This window comes from Miniopterus schreibersii (genome assembly GCF_964146895.1).
Source record: "Miniopterus schreibersii genome assembly, chromosome: 11".
Lineage (NCBI taxonomy): Eukaryota > Metazoa > Chordata > Mammalia > Chiroptera > Miniopteridae > Miniopterus > Miniopterus schreibersii.
Window position 1 is genome coordinate 4946719 of NC_138111.1, and position 22743 is coordinate 4969461.

The 22743-nt window shown below is 57.4% G+C and overlaps 1 protein-coding gene across 7 annotated transcripts in view; it reads left to right on the top strand.

Moving 5' to 3' along the window:
- OLFM1 (olfactomedin 1) overlaps positions 1 to 22370 on the top strand; it is a 32523-nt gene extending 10153 nt beyond the window's left edge. The window contains exons 1-7 of one of the 7 annotated variants that reach the window (XM_081152030.1): positions 1471 to 1514; positions 1743 to 1936; positions 3891 to 4040; positions 8577 to 8732; positions 10607 to 10826; positions 15738 to 15844; positions 20688 to 22370. In XM_081152030.1, the coding sequence (XP_081008156.1) occupies positions 1787 to 1936; positions 3891 to 4040; positions 8577 to 8732; positions 10607 to 10826; positions 15738 to 15844; positions 20688 to 21362 (1458 nt within the window). In that variant the 5' untranslated portion in view covers positions 1471 to 1514; positions 1743 to 1786 and the 3' untranslated portion in view covers positions 21363 to 22370. Of the gene's footprint in view, positions 1 to 1442; positions 1518 to 1687; positions 1937 to 3890; positions 4041 to 8576; positions 8733 to 10100; positions 10425 to 10606; positions 10827 to 15737; positions 15845 to 20687 lie in introns of those variants that run through there. The other 6 variants (XM_081152031.1, XM_081152032.1, XM_081152034.1 and 3 more) reach the window with 6 other exon arrangements.
- The last annotated feature ends 373 nt before the right edge of the window (positions 22371 to 22743 follow it).

The window sequence follows — 22743 nt, forward strand, 5'->3', positions numbered from 1 at the left end:
CCACAAAATACGAGGTCACTGCCCTTTCTGCAGTGGGCAGTGGTATGAGCGGTTGTGGCGCTAAACCTGTGTTAAATGTGCATTGAGAGAGAGGAGGGCACTGGGCCTGGGCCCTGTGTGGTGCCCGCTGGGTCTCAGCAGACCATGCAGTACCAGCTCGCACTGGGAGATGGCGCCGTTCCCCAACAGTTGGAATCTGTGGCTTCCCACTCGCCAGCTGCCACAGATCCCAGGTATTAATCAGGAAAACAAATCACAGAAACACCTTCAGCTGGCAGGTCTCACGCCCAGCACTCAGGCCAAGGCCATCCGGCCTGTAACTGAGCCCCCTCTGCAAATAGGGATGGAGCAGTGAGCTGGTGTCCATCTCAGGTGGGCCTAGGGAAGGCGGGCTCCTTCCTCCCAGTGTCCATCCGGGAAGGGAGATTAATTTTCACACAGGCAGAGTGTAGGGAGTGATGGGGATGGGGGAAGGGCCTTCCCAAATTGCTGGGAGCACTTAATGGGAGGCCTGGAGGAAAAGCCTTTCATCCCGGGTTAGTAGAAATAAGCCCCATGAAGGTGTTTGACCCAGTCAGCCCCAGGCCCCGAGGACACTCACTGTTGTCCTCCAGCTGAAGCCGCCCAGGGCTGGGGCCTGGTGCCAGCCTCTCCTGCCCCCTGCCTGGGCACCCCGACTGTGGCTCCACCCCTGCCCCCAACCACAGACCCAGGGCCCCACCACCACACCGCTCATGGGCAGGACCCCTTTAGCGCCCCTGCCTGGATGCCTGAGCCCCAGACCTGGTTACACCCAGCTCCTGCTCCGTATCTGCACACCCCTCACGCCCGCACCCAGGAGCCCACACTGGTGGGTGCCCGCAACCACCAGAAGAATTCCTTTCTCCCAAAGGCCTTCCAGTACCTGGCTCCCCGGGGCTCCCAGGAGGGCCTTTCCCTTTACACCCTGTTCCCCTTCCCCAGCTCTGGGGCGGGAGACCCCGCTGAGGGCTGCTTTGGACCCGACCGAGCGCCCGCTCTCCCGGCTGCTGGGAGCCTGGAGCCACCCGTGAACTCCGTCCCCAGCGGCCGGGGTGGGGCGGGCCCTGGGCGAGGGTGGCCTCTGAAGGGTCCGCGGGCCTCGCTCAGCCCTGCGGCGTTGGGGGCAGGGGGCAGCGGCCGGTCAGCGGCTCTGCGCCGCGGGCAGCCTCTCTCTCTGCGCCCGGAGGCGGCGCACCGCGGCCGGGGCGCGCGGGAGGGTTTTTATGATTTAGGCGGCGGTGGTCTGTCTTTCCTCCCGGGTCGCCCCATGCCAACTCCTAGCGACTGAGGCTTGCAGACCTCACAGCCGGCAGCCAGGGGGCGGCGGGGAGCCGGAGCCGAGAGGAAAAATCCACCCATTTTCTGGGCAGATTGCGTCGGCAGTCGCCCGGCCTTGTCCCCGCCTCCCGGCCTCGGCCCCCGCGCGCAGTCTGCTTGGCGCTCAGAGCCAGAGCCGGGAGGCCCTTCCCGGCGGCGGCAGGGCGCGGAGTGACGCGGCGGCACCGGCACCGGCACCGGCACCGCACCCGGACGGCGGCGGGGCGCGCGGAGGCCGCGGGCAGCCTCTCTCTCTGCGCCCGGAGGCGGCGCACCATGGCCGGGGCGCGCGGGGCGGCGGCGGCGGCGGGCGGGCGGCGGCGGGCCGAGGGGGCGCGGGGACACGGCCGGGCGCCCCTGCCCGCCGCGGTGCCCGCCGCCTGAAGGCTGCCCGGGGCGCGGAGCCGGCGCCGGCGCGGCGCGGGCGCAGGAGGCGACTCGAGGCGCGATGTCGGTGCCGCTGCTTAAGATCGGGGTTGTGCTGAGCACCATGGCCATGATCACCAACTGGATGTCCCAGACGCTGCCCTCGCTGGTGGGCCTCAACACCACCAAGCTCTCGGCGGCCAGCGGCGGGACGCTTGACCGCAGCACCGGCGTAAGTGCGCCCGCCGCCCGCCTCCGCGGTACCCCCACCCTGGCTCCCCCCGACCCCCAACCCAGGGCTGGGCAGGCGCTGCGAGGAAGCGGGCACCGGGGCAGGGGCGCAGGCAGGGGGCAGGGGGCGGCTCCTCTGCGCTGCGGTAGTGACCCTGGTCCCCACGCCCCCCAGCCTGGCCACTCCCGTCGCGCTCCCTCTGTCCTCGCTTCCTTGCTGTGCCTGGTCCCCTCTCAAGGTGGAAGATGCCAGCTCAGGGACTCGGGCTTGGAGTCCTCCTTCAACTAAGAACAAGTCCCTCGCTGATGAGGTTAGGACACAGAGGCAGGGACTTGGGGACTTGTCCAAGGTCACCCAGCAAGTAAGGGGTGGAGACGCGGCCGCTCAACCCCAGCCTTGCTGGGTCCGCCCAGGACTCTGGAGGAAGCCCTCCCTACTTTGGAAAAGCAGGACTTGACCGGCCAGGCCTGGGCTGGGGAGCTGGTGCCCTCTCCTGCCTGCACGTCCCAAAGTCCCAAGGCACCTTTCGCTTCCCATCCCCAACCGAAGGTCCATCCGAAAAGGGTGAAGAGGGGCGGGGGCTAGGCCCCTGGGTGCCACTCGCTGGGGAGCTCACCCCCTTGCCTTTCTTGCTCCCCTCCCCGGGTCCTGCTTTCTTTCTCAAGGCCTGGGGGAGGGGGCGGGCGCCGGGCAGCTTCTGGGCAGGACTGACTTAGACTCTGGCTGAGAGGCTGGAGTGAGGCTGAGCTGGAACCACCGTGAGCCTTGGGCAGGGCGCCCAAGGAAGGGGTGCGCCCCAGGCCCGGCTCCCCGTCAGCTGAAAGGAGAGGTGAAGGACACGAGGCTCCTCCGCTCCCTTTTTGCCGTCAAGGGCACAGAGCTCTGGGAGGAGGCCTCCTGGTGACCCCCTCCTAAGACACTTACCGCCTCACCTGCTGTTTCAGGAATTGCCTGCAGTGTTTCCTTCTTAATGACTTGCTCCGCCTCTGGTTTCTGAGCTTCTGGGGTTGGAAATGAATGAAATGAAATGTATCCCCACTCTAGTTTCTCAATACCCAACTTCTCCCCATCCCCGTACTAAAAATAGCCCGAGGTGACCTAAGGCTCCCAGGCAGGCTGCAGGGGCTGAGCTCGGGGAGTGTGTCAGACCTCCGCCTTGCGTACCTGGCCCTCACCATCACCTGAGCTGGGCTGCAAGGGGACACCAGCCACTCACAGGTCTAGTTTCTTGGTGGCCCTTGGGCACAACTCAGGACTGAGATTGGGTGTGACCCCTGCACAGCCTGTCACCGAAACTTGGTGATATCCACCAAATGGCTCGTGGGTGGCAGCTCACGCAGAGCTGAAAGCCTGGCGTTTTCTAGGGCAGTCTGCGCCAGGCAAGGCGGGAAGATCGCGGGGGCTTGCGGCTCGCGGCTCCCTATCCTCCCAGCTCTGGGCTAATAGGCTGTTGGATCCCAGCTATTAATGGTATGACAGTGGGTGCTTCATCTCCGAGCATCAGGGAGCAGCAGCGAGAGGCTGCACCAGCCACCACAGCTCGCCTTAAGGGGGGGAGATCTTATTTCCCAGTTACTGCCCACTGAGAGTCAACCAGCGTGGCCTTCCTGCCTCCCTCCCCTCTCAGCTTCGGCCTGTGGTTGCCCCTCCCTCTACCTAACGAATCCATTTGGTCAGATGCCAAAACTCCAATATGCCGTGAATTTAAAAATCCCTTGAATTTAAAAAAATTTAAAGAGATGTCTGAGCCTGTCTGACTCCCTTCCAGCCCTGGAGACCCTGACTGGAGACTGTCTTTGTTCTCGGGGACCCCTTCCCTCCCTGCGGTCAGAACATGTCTTTAGATCGTTTCTTTATGCTTCCCCCGGGGGCTGACCGTGGACAGTCTTCCCTGGCGCCCTCCTATGGTCTCACTCTCTCTCCCTCCTCCCTCCCCATCCCCCGCCCGCTCCAGGTGTTGCCCACCAACCCTGAGGAGAGCTGGCAGGTGTACAGCTCCGCCCAGGACAGCGAGGGCAGGTGTATCTGCACGGTGGTCGCCCCCCAGCAGACCATGTGTTCGCGGGATGCCCGCACGAAACAGCTGAGGCAGCTACTGGAGAAGGTGAGTCTGTGCGGGGTGTGCGTGCATCTGTGCGCGCAGGCGTGTGTGCCTTCACCGATACCAAGGCGTGGCCAGCCTACGGGGTCCGTCCCAGCGCCAGGGCCTCGCTCTTCCCCATTGAGAACATTTGCGAATGGATGAATGGATGGAGACTCCCCAAGGGTGGCCCAGGAGGAGATGGATAGACCCTGTCACTGCAGGGCCTGCTCCTCCACACGGCTGTCTCCCCAGTGAGGCCCCGCACCTGCAGTCCTCAGGGCTCTGTCCCCAGCAGCTTCCTGGGACCCAGAGATGCACGGCCACTTGGATTTTCCCTGAGGGGATTTTCTCCCTGCCTTTGAGGGTTGGACCTGGCCACCGTGGAGGTGTCCCTGGTATACAAGCAGATTAAATCGTCACCTTTGTAACCCACGTGGGAACAGCACTGAGCAGTTCGCATAAACATTTTCAACCCAACCCATTTTCAATCTTCACAAGAACCATGTGAATTGATGAGATTTTTCACGCTTTTTCAAGAAGTGGAAATTTGGGTCCAGAGAGGGGCACACTCACTCATCCCACGCAAACAGCCAATTAGCCGAGGGCTGGCACTCACACTCCAGGTGCAAGCTGCCCACCTGGCCTGGCAGCCTCTGCCCCACAGAGGTCGCTGCTCCTGGTGGCACGGCCCACTGGGCTCCTGGCACATCCCACCCCAAGAACCCTGGATTCTCGGAGAGCCTGAGTGTCAGGGTCCCCTGGGAGTTACCGAGGGAAGAAGTGGGTAGGCCCTTCTGTTCCACTCATCGCCCTCCCCAAGGAGAGGCGTCCCTTCACACCCTGAGAGAGTGGGGCCACACCGCACACCACACACAGATACACACATCACACACACCAAACACCACACACAGATATGCACATCACACCTACACACAAACATATACACACACCACACACGCTGCATACACAAATACACCCGCCTCACATACACACAAACACATACACACGCCCCACATACACCGCACATATACACCCACACCCACACAGCAGTAAAGCCGTGGCTTTTCCCTCAGTTGGGGGACAAGAGAGGAACCTTCGGGGGATGGGGTCCTGTGCTGGGAGGATGGCCCTTCCCAGTGCTGCCTCCCCCCAGAAAGGCCACAGCAGCCTGCAGGAGGCCCAGGTCAAGCCCAGCTCACCCACAAACCCTTGCACAGCAGCAGGCAGAGCAGGTCCCTCTCTTGGACCCCGTTTCCCAGACCGTCTCATCACTGGCCATCAGGAGGGCATGGGAGGGACCTTGTTTCCTCAGGTAGGAGTGGCGGGCAGAGGGGAGGCCAGGTCAGGCCAGCAGGGTGGAGGCTGGGCAGCAGCTTGTCCCTGGAGCCTGCTCCCCTTAAAAGGACAGAGTGTTCTATGTTCTTTAGCCACTGAGTAAGTCATTTAAAAAGAATGAAAGCAAAACGCGCTTACCAGATTCCACAGACATTTATTAACACCAAACTAGACCAAAGCCTAATTGAGCCTTTAATTATTCAGAACTGTAGAGGAGAGAGGTGGAGCTTGGAGGGGCCTTGGGGACTGCCAGGGGCAGGGCTGGGTGCTGACACCAGGACCTCCAGCTCCCAGGAGGTGACAGAAAGCCAGCAAGGGTTCTAGAAAGCTCTAGGAGCCCTGGGACTGCAGCCCTTAGAGCTCTCCTTTCTGCCTGCTTATAGGCCATGGCATTACTGCTTAAAAATGTATAACCCTGTTTATACCCTGTGGGCACTGCTTTCAGAGCACAGAAGCCATTTGCTGTAGGGGCCTCACTGCCCAGTTCATTCTGCATGAGGAAGGGGCAGGGCAATCACCCCCTTCGCTCCCTGTCTTCCCTCTTTTCTTACTGAGGGGCCAGGGCAGGGTGAGGCTGGACAGGGCAGGAGCAGGGGGGAGGGCCCCAGCACTGTCTGACCCCGTGCTCTGTCACTGGGGCTGGGCACATCCCATCTGGTTCCACTTCTGCGTGATGGCTCCATGTTACACTCCACCTGCGAGCATCCCATGCAGAGCCTGGGCCCCACACCCAGAAGCGCTGATTTTCACTGGCCTGGAGTCCCTGGGAGGCACCTGGGGTCAGGGTTGAGGACCACTGGGGACCCTCAGAGTGCAGCCGGCGGGCTGGGGCCTGTGCTCTGTGCTCTCTAAAGACACAGCTCTGAGTTTGAAAGTGTGGGCTTGGGATCAGGCCAGGCTTTGAATCGTGGCTGACTGCTATTGTGTGAGGGCAGACAAGTTTCTTAACGTCTCTGAGCCCTGGTATGAAATAAGACTCGAAATAGCGTCCACCTCCCACAGTGAGATAAGTAACATGACGGGCTCAACACCGTGCCAGGAACATTGAAACTGTTCCATAAATATTAGCAGTTAGTTACTCCCTCAAGGCCCGGTGTGCCTGCACACACACCCACCCACACACACACCCGCCCACAGGTAAGAGGAGAATGGATGCGCTCAGAGAAGGGGCGACAGACCTCCACCTTCTCCCCTGAGAGAATCCCACGGCTGTAACCTCAGGCCCAGTCATCTTTGCAGTTGGCCAGCAAGGGGAAGAGCTGTAGGCCAGGAGGTTGTGTATTTTGTTGTAAGGCAGCTGAGTAGCTTGGAGTCTTTAAAATGTGTTTTCTAAATTTAAAACTTAGTATTTAAAATTTTTAATTTGTTAAAAGCATTGCTTCTTTGGCAAATGAAAAGCCCATTGTGCTGTGTGCAGCCCCCAGTTAGAGGATCAGACCAAAGCCACCCTGTTGGCTCAGCAAATTGTAGCCTGCGGCCTTTAATCAGGAATCTTATCCCCTGGGCTGGGGGTGGGGTCTTGACTGGTACCACCTTTTGTGTCCCTTCCTCCCAGCCACATGGCTGCAGGGGTGCTCCTGTGCGACATGCGGCTGAATCCTGTGCTGGGGTTACAGGTGTGAAGGGGGCCCAGTCCCCCTCCCTCCCTGAGTCTCCTGTCCAACAAGGTGGTTGAGACAGGTGTGCAGGTTACTGCTGTGCAGGCATTGTGCCAACAAGGTGATGTTTCCAAGTCATATACAGCCACTTCTGGCTTAGCTCACCAAGGAGGCCTTCCTGGAGGAGGTGCCATTTGGGCTGAGCCTTGAAAGGTGAAGGAAACCAAACATTGCAACTTTTCTCAAAAGAGGTGCTGCAGTTATTCAAAGTGACAGAATAAGACAGGTGAGGGGGTCAGGGAGACTTTAGAAGATAGAGCGCATGTATTTTAGTTCCCATAAAACATCCAAAGAGAAAGCATTGGAGAGAGTCAAAGTCACCCACATGTTGTATTCTACCAACTGGAATTTTTCAACAGTTTGTGTGTGGTGCTTTCAAATAATGTCATAAAATTCCTGGCATTTTTAAATGTCAAGATTAACAAGGCCAGTCTTTTCCTACTGAGAAGCCTTTTGCTGATTTATTTTATTTTATTTTTTATTTTATTTTATTTGGGAGAGCGGTGCAGTAAGGTGTAAAAACCATGCTATCGTCTCTTCTTTTCACTGACCAAGCGAAGCTGAGCCTCCTACCAAAATGATTTTGTTCCTAAAAGGGAGAGTATTTTGAAAATCAGCAGAAACTCAGAAATGAAGATTTGTGGTTATGGAGGCACCGTCCTCCCTTGCGATTGGACTCGATTCTGAGCCAGCACTCCGACGCCACTGCGACAATCCTGAGCCTCGTGCCACCGCCCCAAATGCATTTGCACAGAATCGCAAGCCAGTTTCCTGAAAATAAAAAGCACTGGCAGCTGGCTGTGCTAAAACTGTTTTTCTTGTAAGCTCCCTGAAACCCTGTTGAATATTAAAGTTCCATCTTGAGGCGAGACTCAATTCAGACCTGCCCGTAAGGGTGTAAAACACGATCCTTCATTTTCTGGGTGATTGATGCCTGACTCTGGGCCCCGAGTGTACATGTTTGCAGAGCAGTCATCTACCTATGATATTGTTGGGGGTGATGGATGGCCTGCGAGGCGGGGGAGGGAGGCCCGATGCCAGATCGGGCAGAGCCGCCTCTTGTTCCTTCGTTGCGCACGCTCGCGGCCACCTTCTCGGGGAGACACCCATTGAAATTTAAGGGGCAAGAGAAGCTGTGCCTGGGTGAGGGAAGCCCCATGTGCCGTTCCTCTTCGCAGGCGCTTATGTCTGCCTAACTGGTTTCATCCTGCTGAGTAAAGCGAGTAGGAGCCACTCCCCAAAAAAGAAGGGAAAACTCACCCAAAGCCACAAGCCCAGAGCCGTGGCCCGTGGGGACCCGGGGCCCCTGGCCTGCTTTGCACCCCGGCTGTAAGAGCGCGCTCTGGAAGATGGCAGAGGGAATGTTTACGAGACCAATTTGCTGCGTTTGGGGAGCACTTGGCCCTAACAATCCCCAAAGCTGGTGATTAGCTAGTAAATAATGCATCGGCCGCTTCTGGTTCCCAGCGTGTCGGCCATGTGGAAAGGTCACTGTCACGTATTAGGATAAGATTGGCTGGCACCTGCCACAGCTCCTTCCTTGAACCTGTTGCCTTTTTGACAGGTGCAAAACATGTCCCAATCCATAGAGGTCCTGGACCGGCGGACTCAGAGGGACTTGCAATATGTGGAGAAGATGGAGAACCAGATGAAAGGACTGGAGTCCAAGTTCAAACAGGTGGAGGAGAGTCATAAGCAACATCTGGCCAGGCAGTTCAAGGTATGTGTGTTTCTGCTCCTCCAAGACTGGGTTTGTTTCCCTCCAGGCTTTCCTTTCCCTCCAGAAATAGCAGTTAGGAGACGGGGCGGGGGTGGAGTGGGGTGCGAGCCCAGCAAGGCTTGCTCCTTGCTGTCCTTGGACACAGGGGCAACCTGCTCTCGCCCTGAAAGGGGGAGGCCTGGGCCGAGGTTCCCAGCACCTATTAGCTTCTGAGGCCAGGGGTTCCGGGTTCTGAGCTTCTCGAGCCAAGTCACAGATTAGCTGGGAAGGGACATCATCGGTCCCTGTCGTTCAACAGCTGCTGCAGGTAAACCACATTAGCCGAGGATTAGCTTAATTGATTAGAGCCATTTCTGAGCAGGGATCACTCAGGGCAATTTTTCACGTCTGACCTAATTTAGCTATGACACAGCTCACTGTAGAGTCACAGGGAAGAAAGAGAGAGACACCAACATCTTTCTCACTTTGTGGTAAGTGTTCCTAACTCTGGACCTTAAAGCCGGAGTTTGACCTAAAATTATATATACATATGTATGAATATGTATATATACATCTAGAGTGAACGCAGCTTCAAAATTATTAAATTGAGAAATTATGTGCACCTTAATTAAGGTAGACATGCATGTTAATTAGAACTCTAGCCCAGATATAAATGAACAGGTCAATTACACAGCCCCGCTTGACTGGAAATTGCTGACGCTGACTTCTGTCCTTTCAGTGCTAACGTTTTCCTTTGATGTGCTCCTGCATGAAGCAAGAAGGAACTTGCTTTTAAAAGTGGTACATTCTATAGACGAAATAGCAAGCTAATGAAGTTACAGATCTATATTATAAATAAAACAGCAGCAGGCCTGATCCCATGGTGGAGGAGAAATGAGTGGTCGGAGGCAGATGGACATAGTGTCCTTGCTTCTGCCGTGTCATCAGGAGTTGTCCTGGAAAGAGATTTTGACCTGCCTGACCATAAAGAGTTTGTGTCTCTCCTTGAAAGGCCAGCACTCCCTTCTCTGGGGTAGAGGCAGATTCCTCTAAAGATGAGGGGTCTTCAACAGCCAGGGCTAGCTCCTCTTTGCAAGCACTGTCCACACAGCCATCTCTCCCAGTCCCCAAATCTGGGGCACTGTGGCTCTGGGGGAAGAAAAGCAACCCTTGCCTTTTGCCATGCTTTAATTGCATTTAAAATTGCAACAAATTGTTGTGAGGGAATGTATGTAAGTGTCAAAGCAGTTTGTTTGGACTAACTCTAGCACTGAAGTGTGATTTTTTTTTTTTTAAGTGACCGTGAAAATATTTGTCTATGAATGGCTATGTGTTTAAGGCAGGCTAGTGAGGTAGCTCTTCAACGGTATTTCATTTTCTTACTTGCAGGGCTAACTTAAAAGCGTTTTTTCAATGCCGCAGTGACTGAAGAAGCATGTAACCATGTAACCATGAAAGAGGGCCAGACAGCTTTTTGCACCCTGCATTTTTACTATTCTTTTCCAATACTTAGCACCATTTCACTAAGGAACCTTGAATCCATCCACGATCCTCTTTTGCATGCGACTGTAGATGCATTTCATGAATACTTTGAACCCTTGTCAATGCATTTTTTGAAAAAGAAAAAAAAAAAAGAAACTTTGTGTATGTGACTTAAAGCATGTAACCTTAAGATGTTGCATTCTACCTGACAATAAAGACCTTTCCCAAATATGATGGTGTTCTGAAGACTGTTTAATATGATCTTCTAATTCTTTTGGACCAGACGATAAATAAACCTGTAACTAAGGCGGGAGTGTGCACAGCTCCCTTGCCTAGGGAGAAGCCAGGCCAAGGCAGGGTGTGACAAGTTTTTGCACGCATCGCACTGAACCCAGCTTATTTTAACCTTGCAGGCAATAAAAGCGAAAATGGATGAACTTAGGCCTTTGATACCTGTGTTGGAAGAGTACAAGGCCGATGCCAAATTGGTTTTGCAGTTTAAAGAGGAGGTCCAGAATCTGACGTCAGTGCTTAACGAGCTGCAAGAGGAAATTGGCGCCTATGACTACGATGAACTGCAGAGCAGAGTGTCCAATCTTGAAGAGAGGCTTCGTGCGTGCATGCAAAAGCTAGGTAGGCCCGGCACCCTGCGGGCGGGGCGGCTCGGCCGGCGCCCGCCTGGCGACCAAGCTGGCTGCGCCAGTGTCACCTCGCGGGGCCGCCTCGTGCAGAGGCCAGCTTGTAGACCCCGCCGAGTTGCACATCGGGGAAATCATAGGGTGATTTTAGATGTGACAAACCATCTGAAGAGTGTGTGCGTGCGTGTGTGTGCGCGCTGGGGTGAGTTCTTAAGACACGAGCTGCTTAGGGCTGGAAACGTACATCTCAGATTCCCCACAGGTTGAGAATCTGCGGAAACTCCTCAGATTCTGCACCGCGCAGACCAAGAGCAAATTGGGCCGCCCCGCGGCGGGAGAGTTACGGTCCCCGCGAGCGAGGCAGCGCCCCCCAGCGGCCCGGAGGGTGGAGCCTGTGCGCTCCCGAGCTCCTTGCTCTGGTCGCGTTTTCTAAGAACTCACTTTGGCCCCTCTGAGTACTTTCTTGTGATTGAGCACCCGCCTGCCTTATCAGCCTCTCTACTAATTGCTTTAACAGGACACGTTAGTGCCCGAGCCCGCTTTTAAATAGCACACTTGAAATCCCGGTTCCGTGCCTACGCTTTCTCCCTGAAGATTAGCAGGCCCTGCTCGTCCCCGGTTTTGAAACAGAGGTTGCTCGTTTCGCAGTGTATTTTTTAGAGTAACCCAGGGTACTTTTGCTGTACGAAGACTCTTCCCTTTAGTTTTATCTGATGTTCTAACTTAATTCCCTTTTTATTCAACCCCCCTCCACACACACACACACACAGACACAGTCCAGGTACCTTATGATAAATTTAAAACATCCCAAAAGAATCCACGCTAGTGCTGTCATCAGTGAAAGAGAGAGAAGACGCAGAAGGCAAGGAAACCGAGTCAGCCAACCCTTTCTCTGAACAGGTTCCCGCGCCCAGGTTATTTTCAAAGCTGCTCTGGGTACCCAGGGGAGGCACACACTTTTTAGTCTCCCAGCCCCAGAGAAAAGCCTGAGAGGTGTTGGTGTGAAGAACGAATCAATGTAACGTGCACACTCTGGCTGTGTCACATGAGTGAGTGTCTCCTACGTGTTTTCAGTGACATGGTGCCCAAGTCCTGGTGTATCAGGGGCTGGGTGACCTAGGACAGTCCCAGGAGGGGTCTGGGATGGATGGCCTCTACCGGCTGTTCCATTTTGACACTTTAAGAGTGCGTGTGATGTTTGAGATGTCAGCGACTATGGGGCTGTGTTAATGACAATGGGGCTAAGTGGTTATTTCAGTTGGGCATGGTCTTTGGGTTTCTGCCCATAGTGACCCCAAGCTCACTGTCACCACTCTCTCTCCAGACCCTCTAAACCCTCCCACTTGGGGGGAGGGGGTGTCTCTCTTGGTCTCTGAAGAACCCATAGTGGGGGGTATTTGTTATTTTTTGCCCCAAAGCATCATCTTCCCTCCCTGGTACACAGGCCCCGTATACCAGGGAGAAGCCAAGATAAAACCCCCACATTTTTCAGTTAACGGATCGAAAGCAAAAGAGAAATTCAGAGCAAAACGTTACAAACGGTGAGGAGCTAAGGGCTTTCTGAGGGGGATGCCACTGCCCGGGATGAGCAGTCTGCCCACCTGGGCCCCGTCTGTTGTTAGAATCTGGATGAGTTTACCTTTCGGCCTAGGCTCTTGGGGCTGTCACATGGTTACCCTCGGGCTGCTAAAGGCTCATTCGGGAGTAAAGAGAGGACGACTAGACCCTCAGAGGCCTCTTTCTTGTTGGAGGGCAGCCGCGTGATTTCACCTCTGGGTTAATTCTTTCTTCAAAAGACCTTGACGGTGTAGATAGACCTGCTGAGTCCGGGTCTGCAGGTGGGGCCCAGGGGTCCGCGTTGAACCAGCACCGGGTAGATTCAGATGAACCAAACTAGGAGACCCCGCCTGGGGGAGGCAGTAAGTGCCACTGGCACCCGTGAGACTCTCCCAAGGACTAACCAGCTTGGGTGTCAGCCCCTCTTCATCTGTAAACGAAAGTGGAGGAGTCCCTGTGCCCTGGGGTTACGTGCAAGTTCATGGATGTCATTTACATCACGTGCTCCGCACTGTGCCCGGCACAGAGGAGGTGGGGGGGCTAGATTGGTAGGTGGGTAGAGACAGATGATAGATAGATAGATAGATAGATAGATAGATAGATAGATAGATAGATGATAGATAGATGATAGATAGATAGATAGATAGATAGATAGATAGATAGATAGATAGATAGATAGATAGATAGATATAGATAGATGATAGATAGGTAGATAGATGATAGAGTTGACAGATGATTCATAGACAGTAGATGATAAACAGAAGGACAGACAGATTATAGACAACAGACTGATGGACAGATAGATGATAGAGGGACAGACTGACAGGTTTGGCAGCTGCTGCTGTTTCCTCTTCCAAGGTTTCCGCTCAAGCTCAGTAGCTTAAGGACCAGCTAATAGCCTGTGGCTGCTTAATTCAGTCCTAGCGAGCGGGCACGGTCTTAGCAGCCCGGCTCCTCGCGAGGAGGCTGCCGACGGGCTGGGCCAGGGGAAGGCAGCCCTCTGCAGTGGCACTGGTGCTGACAGCTGTCCCCAGCAGGCAGGACGTAGGTCCCGGTGGCGGCACTCCCTTCCCCGCCCCCTGTCCCTTGGATCCTGGGGTACAGTCTGGGCTCCCTGGGCTCGTGCACAGGGCGTGCATCCTGGAGCTCAGCCTCCTCCTCCTGAGCCTCCTCTCCCCCCTCCTCCCCCCCCCCCCGGGCACTCGTGATGAGAGAGGGACACTTTCATGGACCGACGTGCCAACACCGCACCGCGCGGCTCTGTCGAGGTGCCTTTTTCGATCCTGTCAGCTCCCGAGGTTTTGGCAGAGCCGGTCTGGACGGAGAACCAAAAATAACTCCCCGACTCAGGCGGGCGGCCTCCAGCCCCGGGCGGAGCACTGGGCCCCGGGCGCCGGCCGCCTCCCGCCCGCTCCCATCTGAGGTGTCAAGGCTCCTGGGGGCGCTGAGAGAGGAGGGAGAAGGGGGGCCTGGCAGGCGCGGAGAGGGGCTGGCACTGCTGCGGGTCACAGCTGGACCCGCCACCTGTTTCCCAAAGTGGCCGGCTCCCCTTCCGAGCAGCCACAGACCCGAAGGTCCCGCACGGGCGGGACCGGGCAGGACGCAGTGCTGCTGTCCACGGCAGCCCCTGGCCTGGACTTGGCTGAGGTGAACCCCGTTTTCTCCACACCCTCAGCCTGGACTCGCGATAATGATAACCGTGCGGCCTCCGCCGGGAGGGGTTCCGCGCCAGGCGTGCGGCGGGCTCTCCATTGCTTCCCTGCTGCAACCCGCCGCCACCCTCGGAGGCGGGTGTCGTCACTGCAGACAAGGGCGCCGTCCCGACGCCACACCCGCCTCCGGTCCCCTCTACCGGGACAGATGGTGAAGCAATGGACTGGCGAGGACTTTCTGAGAGGAATGATTTCACCTCTAAGTACCTGAGAGATGAGTCATTCACTCTTTCACTCATTCACTCATTCATTCATTCATTCATTCATTTTGGACCACTCCCAGGCTGAGTCTTGGGGAAACAGATGAGAGCAACAAGTTTCTTGCCTGTAGCAGTGAGACCCACACGCTCTTGTCTGTGGCCCCAGGAAACGTGTGGTCACCAGCGCAGGTCGGTGAGGACGGATGGTGGGGCTCGGAGGGCGAGGTCTCTGGAAGAGGCACGGGTTTGGGTCCAGCCACAGAAGACAGGTGGGAAGGGGGGTGGCATTCCAGGTGGAGGAACAGCTAGGGCAACGGTGTGGGCCCCAGGCAAGGCCTCTGAGCTGAGCTGGGGTGCCGGCCCCCCATCTCTGTGTCAGAGTGTGATGCAGAGGACAGAGTATGGCCTCCTGGTCTCCTTCAGCTGGGCCTGGAGGGAGGGAGGGTGGTACAGAGAGCACATGTCCCCACAGCAAGGCCACCCACCTCCCACCTCGACGGGGAGAACTCCTAGGGCTCAGGAACACGCTGCCCTGGAGGCGGGCTGAGCAAGACTTAAGCGGCTGTGTGCATGGGACACGTGGGGTTTTGCATGGCATGGTGGCTGCCGGGGCCTCGGGTGCAGCCTGGGAGACCCACACGGGCTGTGGGAAGGGCAGGGGCTGAGTCAGGAATGCTGGGTTCCAGCTGCAGCAGTGCCCATGTGATGGTGTGGCCCTGAGAATGTCCCGCCTCGTCTCCAGCCTCCATCTGTGAAATGGGAGGACCCCGAGGTCACGTCCAAGGCCCACTCCATCCCAGTGCTCCCTGATCCGTCAGTGCCCCCGGAGCCCCAGCTCTCCGGCCTCTGGCTCTTCCTCCAGGCAGGAGAGATGTTCACCATCCAGGGAAAGCTCAAAGGTTGTCCTGTGGGAAGGCAGCCGGCCCGGCCCGTGGTCTGGTTTTGCCCAACAGAAGGGACGAGAGTAGGGAGCTGTAGTGAAGGGCCCTGTTCTTGCCTCATGAACCCAATGGTGGCTCACAGTGTCCTGCACGGAGCCTCACCGCCTGCCAGCAGCATGCCGGGCGGGTCCAGTGCATTCTCTCCAGCAGCTTTAGGAGGCTGAGCTCTGCTGTCCCCATTTCCCAGAGGAGAAAACCAAGTCTTGGCAGGCTGACTGCCTCCCACCCAGAGGTGCTGCTCCAGCACAGCCCACAGCCCCCGGGGGAGGGAGGGAGGCCCAGCGGGAGGGCTGCCTCTCCCTCCCCCGCTACCCTGGCCTCAGATGGTCTCTGTCCTGGGGAGGGGTGGCATCTCTGGCCCTTGGCGCTAGGGTGTCACCAGGAAGAGTCAAAGTGTGAGCCTCTGTCTAGTATGGTTCCCAGACTGGGAGGCGGCGGGGACCCTGGCCGTCGGGTCGGTCAGGACTCACTCTCCTGCGCTCTGGCTCTCTTCCAGCGTGCGGCAAGCTGACCGGCATAAGTGACCCCGTGACCATCAAGACCTCCGGCTCGAGGTTCGGGTCCTGGATGACGGACCCTCTAGCCCCAGAAGGTGATAACAGGGTAAGTGCCCCTTCGTTGGGCCTGGCTCTGGGGGTCGTTCGGACAAGGGTGCTCTTATAGGATTGGGTGGTCTCCGGCCCTCACGCAGATGCTAATGTGCCCACCTACCTGGAAAAGCACGCCAGGGCCTATGAACTGAGTGGAGCTTGGTGCCCCGAGTGGGTGTCACAGACCAAGGGCCAGAAATGAGGATGATGGCAGCCGTGAGGAAGCGGGGTCTTGGTAGGGCCCTCCCTAGGCGTGGGCTCCTGGGGCTGGGTGGACACACGGAGTCTGAAACCTTTCAGACAGTCCCACCCACCTCTGCCCCGGGAGGAGAGTCCATTAGGCCTTTCTTGTTTAATGACATCTCATTTGTATTTCATGTGCTCCTCCTTTCATGGCTGATGGAAACCGTTCCTTTTGATTTAGGAAAGAGGCCAAGTTCTTTTTCCTAGACTCCCCACCCCACCCCACCCCGGGGGTAAAAATTCAAAAAAAAGAAAGAAACAAGCGCCGCATTTGTCTTGATCAGGGCCTGGGGTCTGTTGGAGCCCCTTTGGGAAGTGGGGAGACGAGGGCTGGTGGGCTGAGAGCTGGGGACGTCTGGCCATCGGCCACTGGGCACTATGGCATTTTGGAGCCTTCCTTCAATGGAAGGTTCCGCCCAAGTTCTCGGTGGAGGAAAGAAGCTCTTTGGGTTTCACTGTCCTTTCCTGTCCACCAGCCTGACCACTGTCACCCACATCCAGCAGTGGGAGTGTTGATCAGCCCCTTTCCTTCAGCTGCTGGTGGGACAGTTAGAAAATAAACACTTAAAAGAAACATCTCTTCCTCTGGGCCGGATGGAGAAAGGGGCTGAGAAATCTGAGATCCAGACGCTGCTCAGATGGGTCGCGGTCCCTCTCTCCTGAGATTTCCAACCTCTGGACGCCCTTCCCCATTTGGACATTTAGAAGGCGTGACCTCGTGTATTTAAAACGTGAAGTGGCACCTGCCCTTCTGGCACACGTCCGCCTTCTGGGGAAGACAGATGTGGGGACAAGGACTGGGAGGAGACCCCCGTGTCACCGGGCAGGGGAGCAGCATCTTCCTAGATGCTCATCCCAGCGTTTCCCAGAGAAAAGCTCTGCGGGGGCTGGCGGCCCACCCCGGATACGATGGGGGCCGGGCGTTTCAGGGAAAGGTGGTTGTTTTATTTATTTTCTGTGTCGTGACAGATAGCTGGTGCTTACAGATTTTCTAACAATTTCATTGGCTAGAAATGAAATGTTGCCCCAGCTGTTTCATTTTCCACATCCACCTGGAAAACCCACCTCTGTTCCGTGTGTGGTTAGGGAGGCGCCCTTGCCAGAGATGCTGGTGACGGTGGTGATGCGGAGGTAAAGCCGACAACGGCAGATGCCGAGGGCTGGGGGCTCTGTGCCGGCTCTGCCGAAGCACGTTGTGTATGTCGTGACCCCACCAGCACCGGCGAGAGTAACGGCGCCCACACGCAGCGCATGCGGGCCCTCAGCTGGGCACACTGCGGCCTGTCTGGGGCCGGTCCTCCAGCGACCCCGCCTTGTGGAGATCACGGTCATCTCCACGGAGCTGATGAGAAAGCCCAAGTCCGGGAGGGTCGCGTGCCTTACCCTGGTTCCAGGAAAAGCTGGCCGCTGGTCGTAATAACAGATGTCTACGTCGGCACTGGCGTCGCAAGCTGAGCCTCCAGATACCACCCCCTGCAAGTGCCCTCTCCCCACCTCTTGCCTGCAACCTGCCCACGCCTCCGCCACACACCCGCCAGCCCAGGCAGACCTGGTGGGATTCGGGAGCTGGAAGCACGTCTGGCACTGGATAGGCCTGTCCCCTGGCTCGCTACCCGGGCGGTGTGGCTCAGCGCTCAGCATCTGTGCTCAGACACCAAGCACGGGCTCCGGAGCCCGCCGCGTCCCTCCCCCACACCCGAGGGCGTGGACTGGCGAGGCTGTCGAGGTGGTGATGGATGTGTTTGATAATTAGACATCTATTTTCTGCTTGATGACTTGCTCACCCCCCAGGAAAGGCGGCCTGGTGATGGACAGAGGGCGGGAGGAGAGCTGCTCTGGGCGGGAGGAGGGAGCTGGGCTGGCAGGGCCGCCGGGGCCCGCTCGGAGCGCTTGGGCAGTTGGCAAGCCCGGCTCGGGCCATTTTGAGCCATGAGCTCAGTACGATGGCCTCCAACTGCCAGCCGGATAAGTGACAGGTCCCTGGGTCCTGCCATTGATCTGGAAGAGACTTTTGTTTGATCTTTTCCATTCTCCCCTCCAGTTTTGATTGCACACACGCAGGAGACCAATAACTCGCTTGGGGAAAAAAACAAAATCAATGCCAGCGGCAGTACAGGCTGCCACGGAGGGAGGGAGGGCGTGGTCAGAGGGGTGTGGCCAAAGGCTGAGGGCGAGGGGACTGCCGGAGACCCTGGTGGGGCCCGTCCAAGCTAAGGGGGCAGCCCGGCTGCCAGGTCTCGCTGCCTTTGTGCTGAGCCTGCAGAACAGGGTTAGCTGGGGTTGCCTTGGCAGCCATGCGTCCTTGACTCGTCGATTAAGCACCAGCTGTGTGCCAGGCACTGTGCGGGGCTCTGCTGTTGCTCCACCAGGTCCAGAAAATGCCTTCTTTCGGCGGGGACCAGCCCGGAAGCTCTCACCCCAATGCCAGGCGCTCATCCCCTGTCCTCTGCCAGGCTGTACTCCTCCCCCAGGAGACCCGTGTGCTGCAGGGACCCTGTTCCCCAACGTTGAGACACGTAGCTCTGACTCTGGAACCTTCTAGAGTCCAGCACCCGCTTCCCTCCTATCTGACCTGCTTCTGCCGTAGGACCCCAGCCCTGCCCACACCGACATTATCAAGGGGACCCCCGGGGTGCATGTTCAGAGGGGGCTTAGAGGGGCATATTGGAAGCCTTCACTGAGACACTATGCGATTACGAACAGCAGCTGTTAAAAGTCCTCCGTGTCATCTAAACGGTGTCAGAGCCTCTAGGTATTTCTAAGGGTCACTTGGAATCCCTTTTCCTGAAGGTCAAATGACCTGAAAGGTGCAGCCATTCTGTTCGATGTGGTCAGTGGCCAGACGGGAGCCTGCACAGCGAGGCGCTCGCTCGGCACACGGGCCTGCAGTGAACTGTCGTGGCAGAAGCCACAGTGGCTGTTGCAAAACGGGTTTGAGCCCATAGAATGCGGAGGCTGTGGCCGTCCCCCATCAGCGGAGAAGTATCACACGGTGGGGGCTCTGAGGGGCCCTTTCTCCTTCCGGCTTGTAGCCCCAGGGGGTGCCCTCGGCTCTCCCTCCTATGTCTGGGGCCCCCATCCTTCAAGCAGGAAGGCTGCACCCTGTGTCCAATCTGCCAGTTTCCAGGAGAAAGAGGCAGTTGAAAAATCCTTAGTAATTTGATGCCAGTTTCACCCAGTTCTGCCCACAGAAGGGAGGCACTGGGCCCTGGGTTACAGGGATACCTCAGACCCCCGCCCCCCCGTCAAAGGCCCAGTCGTAGGGGGCAGGCATTTGCACACATCTGCAAAGTGCTCGCCTTGCTGAGATGAGGAGAGGGCTCAGGCAGGGACGTCACTGAACTGTCCTGAAAGAAGCAGGGCGCTCCCCATCTCAGGAGGCAGTCAAGAAGAGTCAGGAGGGCCAGTTTTGGGTGACATGGTGGGGCGATCTCCCACACCACCCTGCATCCCTCCCGCCCCTCGAGGCCCTGCACTACCCTCGTCCTAATCTGTGACCACATCACTGAGGGCTGCTGAGGCTAAAAATACTAAAAGCCTCAAATGGGACCCAGTTGAGGGTTATTTTTTTAATCTCATTAAAAATAAAAAGCACCTCTGAATGGATGTCTCAGGAACAAGGTTCTGATTTTTTAAATTTTGAATGCACGTGTAATGCCGGGTCTGAAAGCCGCCCTGTCCCAGCCTCCCCTGCAGCGTGGCCCGTGGCGGGTGGAGCAGCTGCCCCGTGGCCACACAGATGTGCCGGCAGCCACGGCAGCCCCCAGCTCCCCCTGACTCACTGCACAGCTTTCTCATTTGCTCCCATATTGGTTGAAAATAACTAAAGCATTTTGTACAAAGTCTAGACAGTTTCGAGTCAATTGGCATTAATCGGAAATCTTTTCCTCCGAAAACCCAAACTGGAGCCACTTCTGGGTTTGTGATCTTGGTTGATTTCGACAGTCAGGCCTTGAGAAACTCGAATTCTTCCCAGAGAGGCAGCTTGCCCCCAATTGACAGTGATGACACTCGCCCCGTCCCAAATGCCGGGCCGCTCGACAGTCAGCCTGGTAGGAGGGAGAGTGCGGGAGGTTGCCCTTGCTGGTGACCTTGAAAATGAGTCAACACTGAGACAGGAGCCGCCCAGCGCCGTGTCTTCATCCAGGACCCAGGCAGCTGTGCCCTTTTCAACGCTATCTCACTGGCTTGGGTTTTCATACACAGATGGAGTTTCTTCTGTCCCCAAATAAGTATGAGCACCTACTGTGCGCCCCGGGCCAGGGAAAGAGCAGTGAACCAACGGGTGTGCCTGCGGACCCACAGCCCAACAGAGGGCTGGGCCTGGCGGCCGCTGTGGTTTTCCTTGCCACCCACAGGAGACGCGGGTGCCCGGAGCTGTCGGTTCCCACACCCCCCTCCCTGGCAGGTCCCCAAACTGGATGCTTCTTTGTCTGGGGGAAAATAGCCCTGTCTCCTTCTGAAAAGTGCCCTGAGGGCTTAGGAGGAGGGCCTGGCATTGTCCGTTTTGACCCTCTCCTGGTCCTCCCGGCTCCTCGGGGCAAGTCTGAGAGGAGCCGGCTCGGGGAGACCCCGTCTCCCCCAGAGCCGCTCACGGTCTGCTCTCTCCGCAGGTCTGGTACATGGACGGCTACCACAACAACCGCTTCGTGCGGGAGTACAAATCCATGGTCGACTTCATGACCACGGACAATTTCACGTCCCACCGCCTGCCGCACCCCTGGTCCGGCACGGGGCAGGTGGTCTACAACGGCTCCATCTACTTCAACAAGTTCCAGAGCCACATTGTCATACGCTTCGACCTGAAGACGGAGAGCATCCTCAAGCAGCGCAGCCTGGACTACGCCGGCTACAACAACATGTACCACTACGCCTGGGGCGGCCACTCGGACATCGACCTCATGGTGGACGAGAGCGGGCTGTGGGCCGTCTACGCCACCAACCAGAACGCCGGCAACATCGTCATCAGCAAGCTGGACCCCGTGTCCCTGCAGGTGCTGCAGACCTGGAACACCAGCTACCCCAAGCGCAGCGCCGGCGAGGCCTTCATCATCTGCGGGACCCTCTATGTCACCAACGGCTACTCGGGGGGCACCAAGGTCCACTACGCCTACCAGACCAATGCCTCCACCTACGAGTACATCGACATCCCGTTCCAGAACAAGTACTCCCACATCTCCATGCTGGACTACAACCCCAAGGACCGCGCCCTGTATGCCTGGAACAACGGCCACCAGATCCTCTACAACGTCACCCTCTTCCACGTCATCCGGTCCGACGAGTTGTAGTTGCCTCCGCCTGGACGCCGGGGTCCAGGTCCTCGCCCGCGTGGAAACCCTGTGACACGGCGGCCCGGACAGTGCTGACGAAACCCATCGCACCGGCTCGGGAAACGGCCGCGGCGGGGAGTCCCGCGTCGCGCCGTGCCACGGCCTCCGCGTTTCTCCGGCTCAGGCCGGAGGGCGACGGATTGGGGAAGAAACCCCCCCCCCCAACTTTGCAGCTGGAACTGCAGCCCAGGGCTCCCCTCGCCGCCCCGGCCCCCCTTTTTTGGTCAAATCAAATGACATACTAAAGAAGTCAGGCGATGTCTGTTGGCCGGTTCTCGCCCGAGGACAGCCCGCCGTTAGGATCGCATGGACCTTTCCTTAGACCGCGGTCGGCGCCGATGGACGGGCTCACCGTGTGTCTCCCGGAGCCCCCGGCCCTGGTCGCCCCCGGCGCCCGGAGGGGTCCACGCAGGCTCATCTAGCTCGTACCCCATCGCGGCGGCTGCTCCCCGACCGTGTGTTGTGTCTTAGATTAACGTGCCGAGACCCCAGTAGCCCGTGCCCCCGTGTCTAGTGGCCGCCGTGCGGCGGCCGGCGTGCGTGGCGCGGCCGGTGGCGGTGCCCGCCGCGCGCACACGCCTGCCCGTAGTGTATTGTGCAGCGTGTGTCTTGTTTCCTTGAGGTGGTAACTCTGTGCGTCGGTTTATGCAGTGGATGTTGTCATGCAATGCCGTAGTTTGGATCAGTAAATGGATGGTTCTTGTCGCTAAAAAGAAAAATAGTAATCAGTGTTCACCCTTATAGAGAGATAACCGAGTTCGTGAGAATCAAAGGGACTGTTCTCCTCTAGTCCAATGATCTAGACCTTGTAGCCACAGATGAGAAGGGCTCGTCGGGGGAGACTTCGGTTTCCGACGGGAGAGGAGTGTTCCCGCGGGCATCGTGCAGAAAGAACATTTTTTAAGTAAAAAAGAGAGGAACTTTGTACTCTCCAGCTATCTAAGGAACAATAAACATATTAGGAGATGTCTGTGTTTCCCTTGTCGTTTCTGAGGGGTTTTTTTAAATGATGAATTCTTCCAGGTCCTCGAAGACCTAGTCGAGGGTGAGTGTCCCCTCAGAAGGGGAGGGGAGGCCCCTGCTTTAGGGAGTTGGCAGCGGACACGTTCCCTTGGGGTGTCTGAACACCCATCCCCCAAAAGTTGGAGCCTGGAGGTCATCTTGGAGTTGCCCTCCCCGTTTGGGTGAATCAGAATGAAGCCTCCACCCCTGGGAACCCCACTCCGACCCCACCCCTGCCACCTCCACCTGCCAGGCTCCCCCTAGGTCTCAGCTGGAAGGCGTCTGGGACCTGCACTTACTTTGGATGTGGCAGGGGGCACCGGCAGAGACCCTGCTG